This window comes from Salmo salar, chromosome 10, assembly GCF_965601325.2.
Source record: "Salmo salar chromosome 10, fSalSal1, whole genome shotgun sequence".
NCBI classification, from domain to species: Eukaryota; Metazoa; Chordata; class Actinopteri; order Salmoniformes; family Salmonidae; genus Salmo; species Salmo salar.
Genome location: NC_138300.1, coordinates 18,786,506 through 18,799,973, shown reverse-complemented (window position 1 = coordinate 18,799,973; position 13,468 = coordinate 18,786,506). Strand labels below are relative to the sequence as shown.

Sequence of the window (13,468 nt, the reverse complement as noted above, 5' to 3'; positions counted from 1 at the left end):
AACTCAGTTAATCTTGTAATATAACATGCAAGAGTACACTTATTGTTGGGTTTTTTGTCGAGTGCAGCAAAGGTTCCTATCCCTCTGCAGGAGAGTTTGTAGTACTGCAGGTTTTGCTCTGGGCTGGTCACTGCATGACATCATTGTAGCTCAAATATCACTGTGTGAATTCAGCCCTGGGCTCAGGAAGCTAGCCATCTACCCACCACCGCTCCTCCCCTCAGCCTCCAGTCTGAGACCTAGCCTTAGCCAGCCAGACTGTCACCCTTTCTTTATCTTTACTCTGTCTGTGAGTGAAGTTTTTGCATAAAAACATTTCTATGGCTTAATGTATATGCCGTTCCATGAAATGAGTAACTTTTGATTTCACCTAATATTAACATTCTGTCATAAGGAGCAGAAGTTCAACTTAATGAACTTAGTTGCGCACGAGTCAGTTTTGTTGCTATGGGGCGAACCAACTGAGTTGGCTTATTGTTGACAACATGTAAACTATATTTTATCTCAATGTTTATTAAAAACAAACATTTGCACAATGAGCACTTTTTGTCTTTCAAATCCATTATGGTTGTTGGTTAGCTAGCTAGCGAATGTTTGGTTTATAGGGTGTCCGAAAATGTGCTTTTGTGAGGAAATGTCACTTATGTTATAAGAGGCTTTTTTACCAAGACAAATATGATTATTCATGTTCTGAATCGTTCAGTGGGATGTTTCTCTAACATGTCATTAACGTTATATCCAAAATGTCAGGTTTCCTAACATAATACATCCCATAATAAGCATCGAGCTCATGTTAAGATCACTGCTACTTTCTCGAAGGAACTTGTTTGAGAATTAACCTGTGGTCATCTGTGACAGTTATAAAGCAAAAATTGGCATGACACAAGCTAAATTAAATGTGAAAGGCTTTAATAAAATAAAGCTTGCGGTACGCTTAGTGCTCTGTTGACATTTCAGATAAGCTTGTTTTTGTGTAATCATTAATGAAATGAGTCACTAATCACATTTAAAAAATATATAAAAGCAACATGCAACAATTTCGAAGATTTATCTGAATTAGTTCATATAAGAAAATCAGTCAATTGAAATAAATACATTTGGCCCTAATCTATTGATTTCACATGACTTGGAATACAGATATGCATTTGTTGGCTACAGATACCTTTTTGTTATTTAAAGGTAGGGGCATGGATCAGAAAACCAGTCAGTATCTGGTGTGACCACCATTAGTCTCATGCAGCGAGACATATATCCTTCACATAGAGTTGATCAGACTGTTGATTGTGGAATGTTGTCCCACTCTTCAATGGCTGTGTGAAGTTGCAGGATATTGGTGGTAACTGGAACACGTTGTCATACATGTCAATCCAGAGCATCCCAAACATGCTCAGTGGCAGGCCATGGAAGAACTGGGACATTTTCAGCTTCCGGGAATTGTTTACAGATCCTTGCGACATGGGGCAGTGTTTTATCATGCTGAAACATTGTTGATGGCGGTGGATGAATGGCACGATAATGGGCCTCATGATCTCGTCACAGTATTTCTGTGTATTTCTGTGCATTCAAATGGCCATTTAAAAAATGCAACGGTGTTTGTTGTCCATAGCTTATACCATAACCCCACAGCCCACAATGGGGTACTCTGTTTACAACATTGACATCAGAAAAACTCTCACCCACACGACACCATATACGTGGTCTGCGTTTGAGGCAGGAAGGACATACTGCCAAATTTTCTAAAACGATGTTGGAGAGGTGGCTTATGGTAGAGAAATGAACATTAAATTCTCTGGCAACAGCTCTGGTGGATATTCCTGCAGTCAGCATGCCATTTGCACGCTCCCTAAAAACTTGAGACATCTGTGGCATTGTCTTGTGTGAAAAACTGCACATTTTAGTAGACTTTTCCCAGCACAAGGTACAAGTGTAATGATCATGCTGTTTAATCAGCTTCTTGATATGCCACACCTGTCAGGTGGATGGATTATCTTGATAAAGGAGAAATGCTCACTAACAGGGATGTATTCAAATTTGTGCTCTTTTTTTGTTGAGAAACTACTTTTGTGTGCCTGGAATATTTCTGGGGAATTTTATTTCAGCTCATGAAACATGGGATCAACACTTTACGTGTTGCGTTTTATTACGCAGAACAACAAAATAATCTTAATAAATGACTGTCAAAGCAACAAAATAACTAGGTCTTTACAATGATGGTAAACTTGGAAACATGTTTGGGTTAAGTGGGAGAAAATCTTCCTAGAAGTCAGAGGGTGTACAGAGGGACAAAAGGCTGAATGTTGGTACTTTGGCAAGTCTTTATTCATATACAGAATCTGATGTATTGAATTTTCCATGTCTATATTAAAGGTTGCTTCATTAAATATTACAGGCTTTTAAAATGCAATATTGATGTCAGGGTGGGAAATCAACGACAGCCACCAGCCAAATGCTGTTAGATTGGAACAACTCAAATGTGACCTCTTCTTGGATAATACAAATTAGTTGGTTCATTGATTTGATTGGCTGATGGGCCGGCCTAGCAGAAAGCCCAGAGTTAAGCCAAGTTTTAACCTCTACCTGACTCTGAGCCAGTCTAACCAACCATACCCACCCCATGCAACACACCGTCTCCAAGCCCAGAGACAGGAACCTCTTATTAGTGGGCTAAAACTGCAGACTCTGACAGGAAGCAGCAGTTTTATGCTACAGGAAGAGCTAGCTGCAGGAGCCTCCCCTCGCCTTTGGCCAATCAGCCCACTAGGCGTGTCGACAGATGTCACATTGTTGCTCAGGAAGTATAGAGGAGTCGCGGCCATTCTGTGTGCCTATTGTTTATCTCCCAGCCTGCCTGCATTTTCACTCTTCCCTGGCTATATTTGGCTAGGCTGGATGCCCAGTGGCACTACAGTGGGTTGGTGGTGTGGGAAACTGGCTCCCTGGCATGACACACAATGGCCTCAGCTCCTGTAAGACCAGTTCTTTTGTTTTGGCCATTCATCAGCAGCTACTTAGCAATTTGTCAGTCATCTACTGTGAGCTAGGCTATGTCAAATTAGCCTAGCTCTCAAGGGATGTGATTGTTTGCTCATATTTTAGGTCATATTTGTATTCTTGCACACCATACTAGTTGACTCTGTTCACTGGTTAGGAACATGAATGGCTGTGTCTTATTTTCCAAGTTACCAGCACAGGTTCTCATGTAACAGGCCAATTGTACAGTATTCATGGAATTGACCACAGACTATCTGGATATGGTGCCCTGGGTGTGGCTCCTGGAAATGGGACCAGTCTGGTGAACCATGGCATTGGAGCGAGACTCCCTGCAGCCCTGCCTGGCTCCAGTACACTGGATCCTGTACTAATGTGTGGCTAGCCATCTTCTGACTGCAGTAGAGCAGATGCATGTTTAAGCAATTTAACCGGAGACCTCTCCAATCAAATCTCTTATTTCCACTGAGCTGGCATTCAACCCCTTTTTTGTTTAGTTTCTACTCAAGGCAAATGAGTGCAGCTTGTCTGTAAGATTACTAAGCTCTGTTAACGTGTTTATCTGAGATAGGGCTGTTCTTTCCAGCATTGATTTCTGCACAGTTTTACAGTGCAATGATATCCCACAATGTATAGTGATTCACACAGAGTTAGAATTGATCATTCTAATTCGATGTGATTCAAACAGGGGGACCCTTGTCACATGCCACTTTCAGTACTGAATCCCCATCAATGTTCTCTAAGCACTAACACTGCCTAACACATACAGTTGCATAACAAAATGAATGATTGGATGCTCAGTTGAGCTGTGCCTGGAGACCTTTGTCTGGTTAGCCATAGAGATGACCTGCAGCAAAGCCAAACATACAAGATGAGTTGCGCAGTTATATTTAACTATCTTCTGAATGTCCCACAGACAAAAAGAAAGGAATTAGTTTGTCACAAATAAAAAATGTCTTAATCACTTTTTTTATAAATTGTAAAATGTATTTTCACATACGGTCAAGAGGGTTGGCAACTATGCCACATAAAATTACAAATGGTTGAACAGATTTGATGTCCCAATACCATGGCATCGGCTTAATGAATTGATATACAAAACAATTCTTGCTACAAAAAGAATGCTCAGTATATGGGGTATTCAACAGTCAGACCGGTGCAGACTGCCATGCGGAAACAGTCTTTTGGTACTGTCCACCGGTGGCTTGTTTTTGGAGTCAGGTCCAGGAATGGTGGTTATGCCATAATATCTGGGTGCTGTTGGACCTGCAAACTGTATTGCTGGGGGACTTAAAGGACCAGTCAGTAGGAAATATCATTGGTTTTGGGTAAAATGTTTATTTTTGGAGCAATTTGGGCAGAAATGTTGCAAATGGAGGTCCCTAGTGAGACGCAATGGGAGAATGGAGGGATGCATTGCGAGAGGAAATTGTAGAATTATGATTTATTGTGAAAGATGGGTTGATCTGTGACTGTCTGAAGGGTGGAATTGATGAGTGTTGGAAAAATTATCTACAGTATAAATGTTTGAGGTCCTCCAATCAGGGGTGAGGGTGGGGAAGGGATAATTTAGTTTTTCAATTATGTTTTCTGATTTGGTTTCATGCTGAGAGTGGTGTGTGCTGGTCCTGGTAGTTATGAGTACGCTCGCTTCCATGCTTGGTTTTTCCCGCCCTTGGAAAATCCCTTTGGGCCTGGGGCATTGCCTTGCCTGCGTCTCGGGGCTGGTGGGGGCGAGCGCACCCTCTGACCAGAGCACCTTCTGTGGGAGCGGACATTTTGGTGTGTGTGTGTGTGTGTGTGTGTGTGTGTGTGTGTGTGTGTGTGTGTGTGTGTGTGTGTGTGTGTGTGTGTGTGTGTGTGTGTGTACATACATACATACATACATTGAGTGAGTACATCGTTTTTTCTAATCATCTTTATCAAGGGTGCCCTTTTTCTCGGCATCTGACATTTTGTCTTTGACATGCTTCACCTATATTTCAGGATGACATTTTAAAAGTTCTCTCCACGAATAAAAACACTTTCTAAAAGCTTTAACAAGAACAAGGAAAACAGCATGACATTTTGTAAATGCAGAATATTTCCTCACCAACACATCTGATTCCAAGTTACAACCAATTGATTGCAGCAATTGGTTCTCACTCACTCCACTCACTCCCCTCACTCACTCACTCACTCACTCACTCACTCACTCACTCACTCACTCACTCACTCACTCACTCACTCACTCACTCACTCACTCACTCACTCACTCACTCACTCACTACCACCAGTCAAAAGTTTGGACACATCTCATTCAGAATAATAGTGACGACGTCAACATTATGATATAACACATAAGGAATCATTTAGTAACCAAAAGTGTTAAATATATCAAAATATATTTTGAGATTCTTCAAAGTAGCCACCCTTGATGACAGCGTTGCACACTCTTGGCATTGTCTCAACCAGCTTCACCTGGAATGCTTTTCCTTCACTCTGCGGTCCTCCCAAACCATCTCAATTGGGTTGAGGGTAATTTGTGGAGGCCAGGTCATCTGATGCAGCACTCCATCACTCTCCTTCTTGGTCAAATAGCCCTTATACAGCCTGGAGGTGTGTTGGGTCATTTTCCTGTTGAAAAACAAAGGATAGTCCCACTAAGCGCAAACCAGATGGGATGGCGTATTGCTGCAGAATGCTGTGGTAGCCATGCTGGTTAAGTGTGCTTTGAATTCAAAATAAATCAGACCATGGCACCAGCAAAGCACCATCACACCACCACCTCTATGTTTCACGGTGGGAACCACACATGCGGGGATCATCCGTTCACCTACTCTTGAGTCTCACATACACGGTGGTTGGAACCAAAAATCTCAAATTTGGACTCCTCAGACCAAAGGACCAAATTTCCACCTGTCTGATGTCCAGTGCTCATGTTTCTTGGCCCAAGCAAGTCTCTCTTCTTATTGGTGTTGCAGTAATTCGACCATGAAGGCCGGATTCACGCAGTCTCTGAACAGTTGATGTGTCTGTTACTTGAACTCTGAAGCATTTATTTGGGCTGCAATTTCTGAGGTGACTCTAATGAACTTATCCTCTGCAGCAGAGGTAACTCTGGGTCTTCCTTTCTTGTGGCGGTCTTCATGAGAGCCAGCTTCATCATATCGCTTGATGGTTTTTGCGTGTGACTGCACTTAAAGAACCTTTCAAAGTTCTTTTAAATTCTCTGGATTGACTGACCTTCATGTCTTAAAGTAATGATGGACTGTTGTTTCTCTTTGCTTATTTGAGCTGTTCTTGCCATAATGTGGAGTTAGCCCTATTTGGTAAAATACCATCTTCAGTATACCCAACCCTACCTTTTCACAACACAACTGATTGGCTCAAACTCATTAAGAAGGAAAGAAAAGCCACTAACTTTAACAAGGCACACCTGTTAATTGAAAGGCTTTCCAGGTGACTACCTCGTGAAGCTGGTTGAGAGAATGCCAAGAGTGTGCTAAGGTGTCAATGCAAAGGGTGGCTACTTTGAAGAATCTCAAATATACAATCTTTTGATTTGTTTAACACTTATTTGGTTACTACATGATTCCATAATGTTGATGTCTTCACTATTATTCTACAATATAGAACATAGTAAAAATAAAGGAAAACCCTTGAAAGAGTAGGTGTGTCGACTTTGGACTGGTTGAGTGTGTGGGGGGGGACATGCAGGCTTTAGAACCCCTTGACTTTTTCCACATTTTGCTACGCTACAGCCTTTTTCTAAAATGGATGAAATTGATGAGGGGGGCAAAAAACAATTTACACACTGTACCCTATAATGACAAAGCAAAAACTTTTTATTAATTTATAAAATATATTTTTGCAAATGTATTAATGTAATACTGAAATGTCACATTTACATAAGTATTTAGACCCTTTTATGCAATACTTTGTTGAAGCACCTTTGGCAGCAATTACAGCCTCGCATTCTTGGGTATGACGCTACACGCTTGGCACACCTGTATTTGACAAGTTTCTCCCGTTCTTCTCTGCAGATCCTCTCAAGCTCTGTCAGGTTGAATGGGGAGTGTTGCTGCACAGCTATTTTCAGGTTTTTCCAGGGATGTTCGATCGGGTTGAAGTCCGGGTTTTGGCTGGCCCACTCAAGGACTTTCAGAGACTGGTCCCGAAGCTACTTCTGTGTTGTCTTGGCTGTGTGCTCAGGGTCGTTGTCCTGTTGGATGGTGAACCTTTGTCCCAGTCTGAGAACCTGCTCCAGAGTGCTCAGGACTTCATCAAAGATCCCTCTGTACTTTTCTCCATTCATCTTTCCCTCGATCCTGACTAGTCTCCCAGTCCATGCCGCTGACAAACATCTCCACAGCATGATGCTGCCACCACCATGCTTCACCGTAGGGATGGTGCCAGGTTTCCTCCAGACATGACACTTGACATTCAGGCCAAAGAGTAAAATCTTGGTTTCATCAGACCAGATAATCTTGTTTCTCATGGGCAGAGTCCTTTAGGTGCCTTTTGGCAAACTCCAAGCAAGGTTGTGTCATGTGCCTTTTAATGAGGAGTGGCTTCTGTCTGGCCACTCTACCATAAAGGCCTGATTGGTAGAGTGCTGATGAGATGGTTGTCCTTCTGGAAGGTTCTCCCATCTCACTCTGTCAGAGTGAGCATCGTGTTCTTGGTCACATCCCTGACCAAGGCCCTTCTCCCCCGATTGCTCGGTTTGGCCGGGCGGCCAGCTCTAGGAAGTGTCTTGGTGTTTCCAAACTTCTTTCATTTAAGAATGATGGAGGCCACTGTGTTCTTGGGGACCTTCAATGCTGTATAGATTTTTTTTGCTACCATTCTTCAGATCTGTACCTCGACACAATCCTGTCTCGGAGCTCTGGCCAATTCATTTGACCTCATGGCTTGGTTTTTGCTCTGACATGCACGGTCATCTGTGGGACCTTATATAGACAGGTGGGTGCCTTTCCAAATCATGTCCAATCCATTGAATTTACCACAGGTGGAAACGTTGTAGAAACATCTCAAGGATGATCAATGGAAACAGAATGCACTTGAGCTCAATTTTGAGTCTCATAGCAAAGGGTCTGAATACTTATGTATATATATCTCTGAATGTCCCACAGTGTCTCTGACCTACATTAGTGTTTTGTCATTTATTCTTGTAAGTACCATTTGGTTGTTGTGGTGTTACAGTATTGGTGCTATCACATATCAGCCTCCAGTTATAGGTTACGCAGATAAAGCCTGATTTTGTTACTGTCAATGCATTCCCAATGAGTGTGGATATGTTTGTCGTAATAAGCAGCTTAGGAATCTATTGTGCATGTAGCCAAGTGGTTGTGAGGTCAGAGCCTGGCGGTGATACTGGGAAACAAATATCAGTCATGTAAACCAAGGATCTTTCTTCTGAGATGCCTGTCCGTACAATAACGATGAGCGTCTAAGGCTGTGATTAGTAAGGAGAAGTGGTAAGAGTCTGAGGTGGCTCGCTAAGGGACTGAATGGGGAACTGAGCATTGGGCTTCTGTAGTGGAAATATACAGGGGGGCCGGCTGCCAGGGAACACTAGAAAAAGGAGCCAGTCAAGACAGTCAGGCGTTCTATATTAAATGTGTGTGTACACTCTCGCTTAACACTGTGGAATCTTAAAATCATCTCCCCCTCCTTTCTCTTCCTCTTTCGATCTTCTACCTTTGCTTTTCCTCGCTCTGTTCCCCAATCCCCTTGCTCTCTCTCATCTGCTTTCTCTTAACCCCCTCTTTCTCCATTTAACAAAAAGGGGGGTCAGCCTTTATTTCACTCTGCTTGGGTAGCCAAGCCTTTGAGCCACTTCCTCTTAACTGATGTGCCTCTCAACCAATCACAAAGGCTGCATAGAGGGATGTTTGAATGTGAATGATGCTGTGACACATTTAGCATTCCCTCCATGGCGGAGAGGCTGAGGCACAGGGGAACGTTCCCAGGGTCTGCTAGCCTTCACCCTGGGACAACCGTTTGACAACACTAGGCACCATTCAGACGGATGGGCGGTCAATGCCAGCTGACAGTGCCTTAACCTGGCCCTGTGTCAATGTTATCGCCCCCCCCCCCCCAGTAACACACACACACACACACACAACCATACATTTAGACACACACACAACCAGACATTGACACACACTAGCATGAGGATGCAGTCTCCTGGGAAAGAGGAGTCTAACAGGTTCATGTTAAACCACATAATCCTGGCCACGGATGACGACATTTCAGACAGACTTTTCGTCTCCCCCTGTCAACTCCTGCTTCTACACTCTATTTGCTTCAAGTTTTAGTTATTTTCATGAAGTTCCAACTCTTTTCTGTGCCCTCAAAAAATGTAGTTTATTATTCTTCCAGCAGCACTCATCCTGGAGCTTAAGTTGATATAGTGAGTGTAATTCTGCTCATAAATTGAGCAATAGGTAAAGACTGCATAATACCCAGGCAGCCAGTCTACTGGAACAGTGGAAATGGGTCAACGGTTCACTGTAAGGAATCTTACCCCCTCTTTGAGGACCCCCTCCCCTCTAAATCTATTCAACCACCACTGTATCAAATTCAGACTGCTCCCTGTACAATGTGGCTCCTATTTAAAATGCACTGACTCAACTTCCCCTGTGGCTGCCTTTTGTTGCCTGTGTGCGCGAACAGGGCTCCCCATTCAGTCTGGTGGCAGGGCTGGGTTTGTGTCCCTGGCTGGGGGGAGGCTTCTAGACCTAACAGTCTCCCCATACCCTCAGCAATCTCACTAGTGTCATCCCCTGGACTTCTGCAAGAGAGAAGAAAGGAGGGGGCAGGGAGAGTGAGGAGTCCGTCCCCCCCCCCCCCGTCCCCGTCTCTCAGCTGCTGTTTTCATTTAGTGTTGACTTCTGGACTCAGAGGTCCCTGTGTTGTCATTCTGAGCAGACTGTTGTTAGAAACATTGGCAGCTTCTAATAGCCCCAGTTTTAGCACAAGTGTAGTTTATTCCTATTTCTTAACTAGACTCATTTTATGGTCCACACAGTGAATGTAACCATCTCGACCTCTCTCTCGGTCTCTTTCTACCAGGCGTTTGGGAATGCCAAGACGGCCCACAACAACAACTCCAGCCGCTTTGGGAAGTTCATCCAGGTCAACTACTTGGAGAGCGGGGTGGTGAGAGGGTGAGTACTGACCGCTGGCCCACACTGTGTGTTGTGATGACACACAGTCAATCCTCTTGTCTGAGTAACCCGGTAAACACACACACTACATTCCTCCTGTGTGGATGTTCCTGAGAATGTTTGTAAAACTTTAAAACACACACACCCACACCATACTCTGCCCCTTCAACACGAACAACATCAGCACACTCACACCGGCTCTCAAAGGCAGCCACAAGGCAGTTACCATTGAAATTCAGTAGAACTGTAATGTGACTAGCAGAAACCTCCATGACAGCAGACAGTGGCTGTTACTTCCATCATACCATACAAGGCTAGTGAGAAGTGTATTAGTTGTGTCTTAGGTTGTTTCTGTTTGAAGCCTGCTGGCCCAAGTTAACCTCTCTGGGTAGCGTCCCACTCGCCAACAGCCAGGGAAATGGCAGAGCGCCAAATTCAAAACAACAAAAATCTCATAATTCAAATTTCTCACACATAGAAGTATTATACACCATTTTAAAGATAAACTTCTCGTTAATCCAACCACAGTGTCCGATTTCAAAAAGGCCTTACAGCGAAAGCATAGCGTTAGATTATGTTAGGACATCACCTAGACAAGAAAAACCACACAGCCATTTTCAAGGAGAGGCGTCACAAAAACCAGAAATACAGCTAAAATGAATCACTAACCTTTGATCTTCATCAGATGGCACTCATAGGACTTTGTTACACAATACATGTATGTTTTGCTCGATAAAGTTCATATTTATATCCAAAAAACCCATTTTACGTTGGCATGTAATGTTCAGAAATGTTTTGTCTCCAAAACTTCCGGTGAATGAGCACATCAATTTACAGAAATACTCATCATAAACATTGATAAAATATACAACTGTTATGCATAGAATTAAAGATATACTTCTCCTTAATGCAACCGCTGTGTCAGATATCAAAAAAGCTTTACGGCGAAAGCACACTTTGCAATAATCCGAGTACAGCGCTCAGACACCAAAACAAGCCATACAGATACCCGCCATGTTGTGGAGTCAACAAAAGTCAGAAATAGCATTGTAAATATTCACTCTACCTTTGATCTTCATCGGAATGCACTCCCAGAAATCCCAGTTCCACAATAAATGTTCATTTTGTTCGATAAAGTTAATCTTTGTCCAAATACCTCCATTTTGTTCACGCGTTAGGTTCACTATTCCAAATGCAGAAGGCGCACGCACTAAAGTCCAGACAAAGTCAAAAAAGTTCTATTACAGTTTGTAGAAACATGTCAAATGATGTGTAGAATCAATCTTTAGGATGTTTTTATCATAAATCTTAAAAAATATTCCAACTGGACAATTCCTTTGTCTTCATGCTCATGGCCGTGCGCGTGACTAATGGCCTACTGCCAGACACCTGACTAAAACGGCTCTTATTTTCTCCCCATTCACAGTAGAAGTATGAAACAACGTTCTAAAGACTGTTGACATCTAGTGGAAGCCTTCGGAAGTGCAATATGACCCCATAGACTCTGTATATTGGATAGGCAATCACTTGAAAAACTACAAACCTCAGATTTCCACACTTCCTGGTTGGATTTTTTTCTCAGGTTTTTGCCTGCCATATTTACATACACATTTTAGTCATTTAGCAGACGCTCTTATCCAGAGCGACTTACAGTAGTGAGTGCATACATTTTGTGTTAAGTGCTTTTGAGAGGGAGGCTTCGGTGGGCACCGCACGGCTGGATTTGCCCTTGTAGTCTGTGATAGTCTGTAGTCCTTGCCACATGAGTTCTCGAACATCAATTCAAGAGTCTGTATTGTCTTTTTGCGTCCCTAATGGATTTGCAAAGCTCATACCTGCTTTCCTTGTACGTGTCGCGCGCCACCAAGTCATCAGGGTTCATTCTACTGACATTGAATGCTGCAGTACGGGCCCTCATCATTGTACAGATATCTTCGTTCATCCAGAGTTTTTGGTTGTGGCATGTCCGGATTGTTATTGTGGGTAAAACATCAATACATTTCCTAGTGAAGCCTGACAATGTATATTCCTCAATGTAGATGGTTGAGTCCTGGGTGGATTAATCATTTGAACATAAATCATCTGTATTCTCAAAACAATCCTGCAGCACCACAAACGACTTAAACGATGGCAGTCTCAAACTGAAGTATGTATGGAACATGGAGCAGAGGAATCATTTAGTTTGAGTTGTCAGGCAACCTAAAACAGGGACGCATCACTTTTTATTGAATTGCTTAGCTTGAGAGGGGCTAAAGTAATTGAATATCGATGGCTGAAATGTTGCCATTGAGACTTCAGTGGCTGAGCTGTAGTAGTGCTGGTTGAGCTTGTTATGCTTGTAGTAGAGGGTCTGTCAGTCAGAAGCCATTGATTACAGCTGGACAGTGCTGACATTCTGCTGAACAAAGGCTTGTTGTGCAGCAGTGTGTGGAGCAGCAAAGGAAAGCAGGTACTGTAGCGTAGTGATTTAAGAGTGTTGGGCCAGTAACCGGTTCGAATCCTGAGCCGTCTAGGTGAAAAATCTGTCTCTGCCCTTGAGCATGGCACTTAACCGTAATTGCTCCTGTAAGTCGCTCTTGACAAGGGCCTCTGCTAAATGATTAAAACGGAAACCCTGGTTCTACCTCTCAGCGCCGCATTAGTCTGGCTGGCTCACTGGGTCTCACTAGCTTTCACTGCCTGGGATTTGGAGATTACTCTCACTGTGATACCTGGAGTGGCTTCTTAGTTTGAGGATCTATCCAATATCCATAGTCTGGCCTTGAACTGTGTCTGTGTCGGTCATAGTGTGTCTGCATTGCATATGGACCTTAAGGATGAAGATAATATATTATAGGCAGCAGCCCCTTAGCTTGGTTGTGGTAATGCATTAGTGCACATTCTGGCCTGGCATTGCTTTCTATTAGATCAGCTCTATAAAGAGACAGAGGGCCAGTTAGTGAAGTTTCCATGCCCAGCACTGGGCACTCTGCCTGCCTGAGCTACTAGTGTTAACCCTTTCCACTCACAGAACCTGTCATCCTGTAAACAGTTAAAAATGCCAGATTGTCTTTGAGAAGTGCCTACATTGGAACACAGTGGCTGTAGAGTAACATGCTATACATGTCAGCGCTCAGGTTTTCTGCTCCACATCGCTGTATTGGTTTTGACTTACAGACGTTATAAACTTGAGCACCGCGCGCGTGACAGGAAGATGCCACCATTCCTCCCGCTAATTGCGCTCCTTTTCCTCATTTGTTTTCCGAGTGAGGGGAAACGCTGTACGTCGAGAGGAGTCTGTGTTCCGAAAGACGAGACGCTGAGGATTATAATACATACCGCTT

General features: G+C 43.3%; 1 protein-coding gene across 10 annotated transcripts in view; it reads left to right on the top strand.

The window, feature by feature from the left end:
* LOC106613666 (unconventional myosin-IXb) overlaps positions 1 to 13,468 on the top strand; it is a 113,095-nt gene that overhangs the window by 62,998 nt on the left and 36,629 nt on the right. For all 10 annotated transcript variants that reach the window (XM_082956776.1, XM_045687442.2, XM_082956778.1 and 7 more), the window contains exon 3: positions 10,051 to 10,145. In XM_082956776.1, coding sequence (XP_082812902.1) covers positions 10,051 to 10,145 — 95 coding nt within the window. The remainder of the gene's footprint in view (positions 1 to 10,050; positions 10,146 to 13,468) is intronic.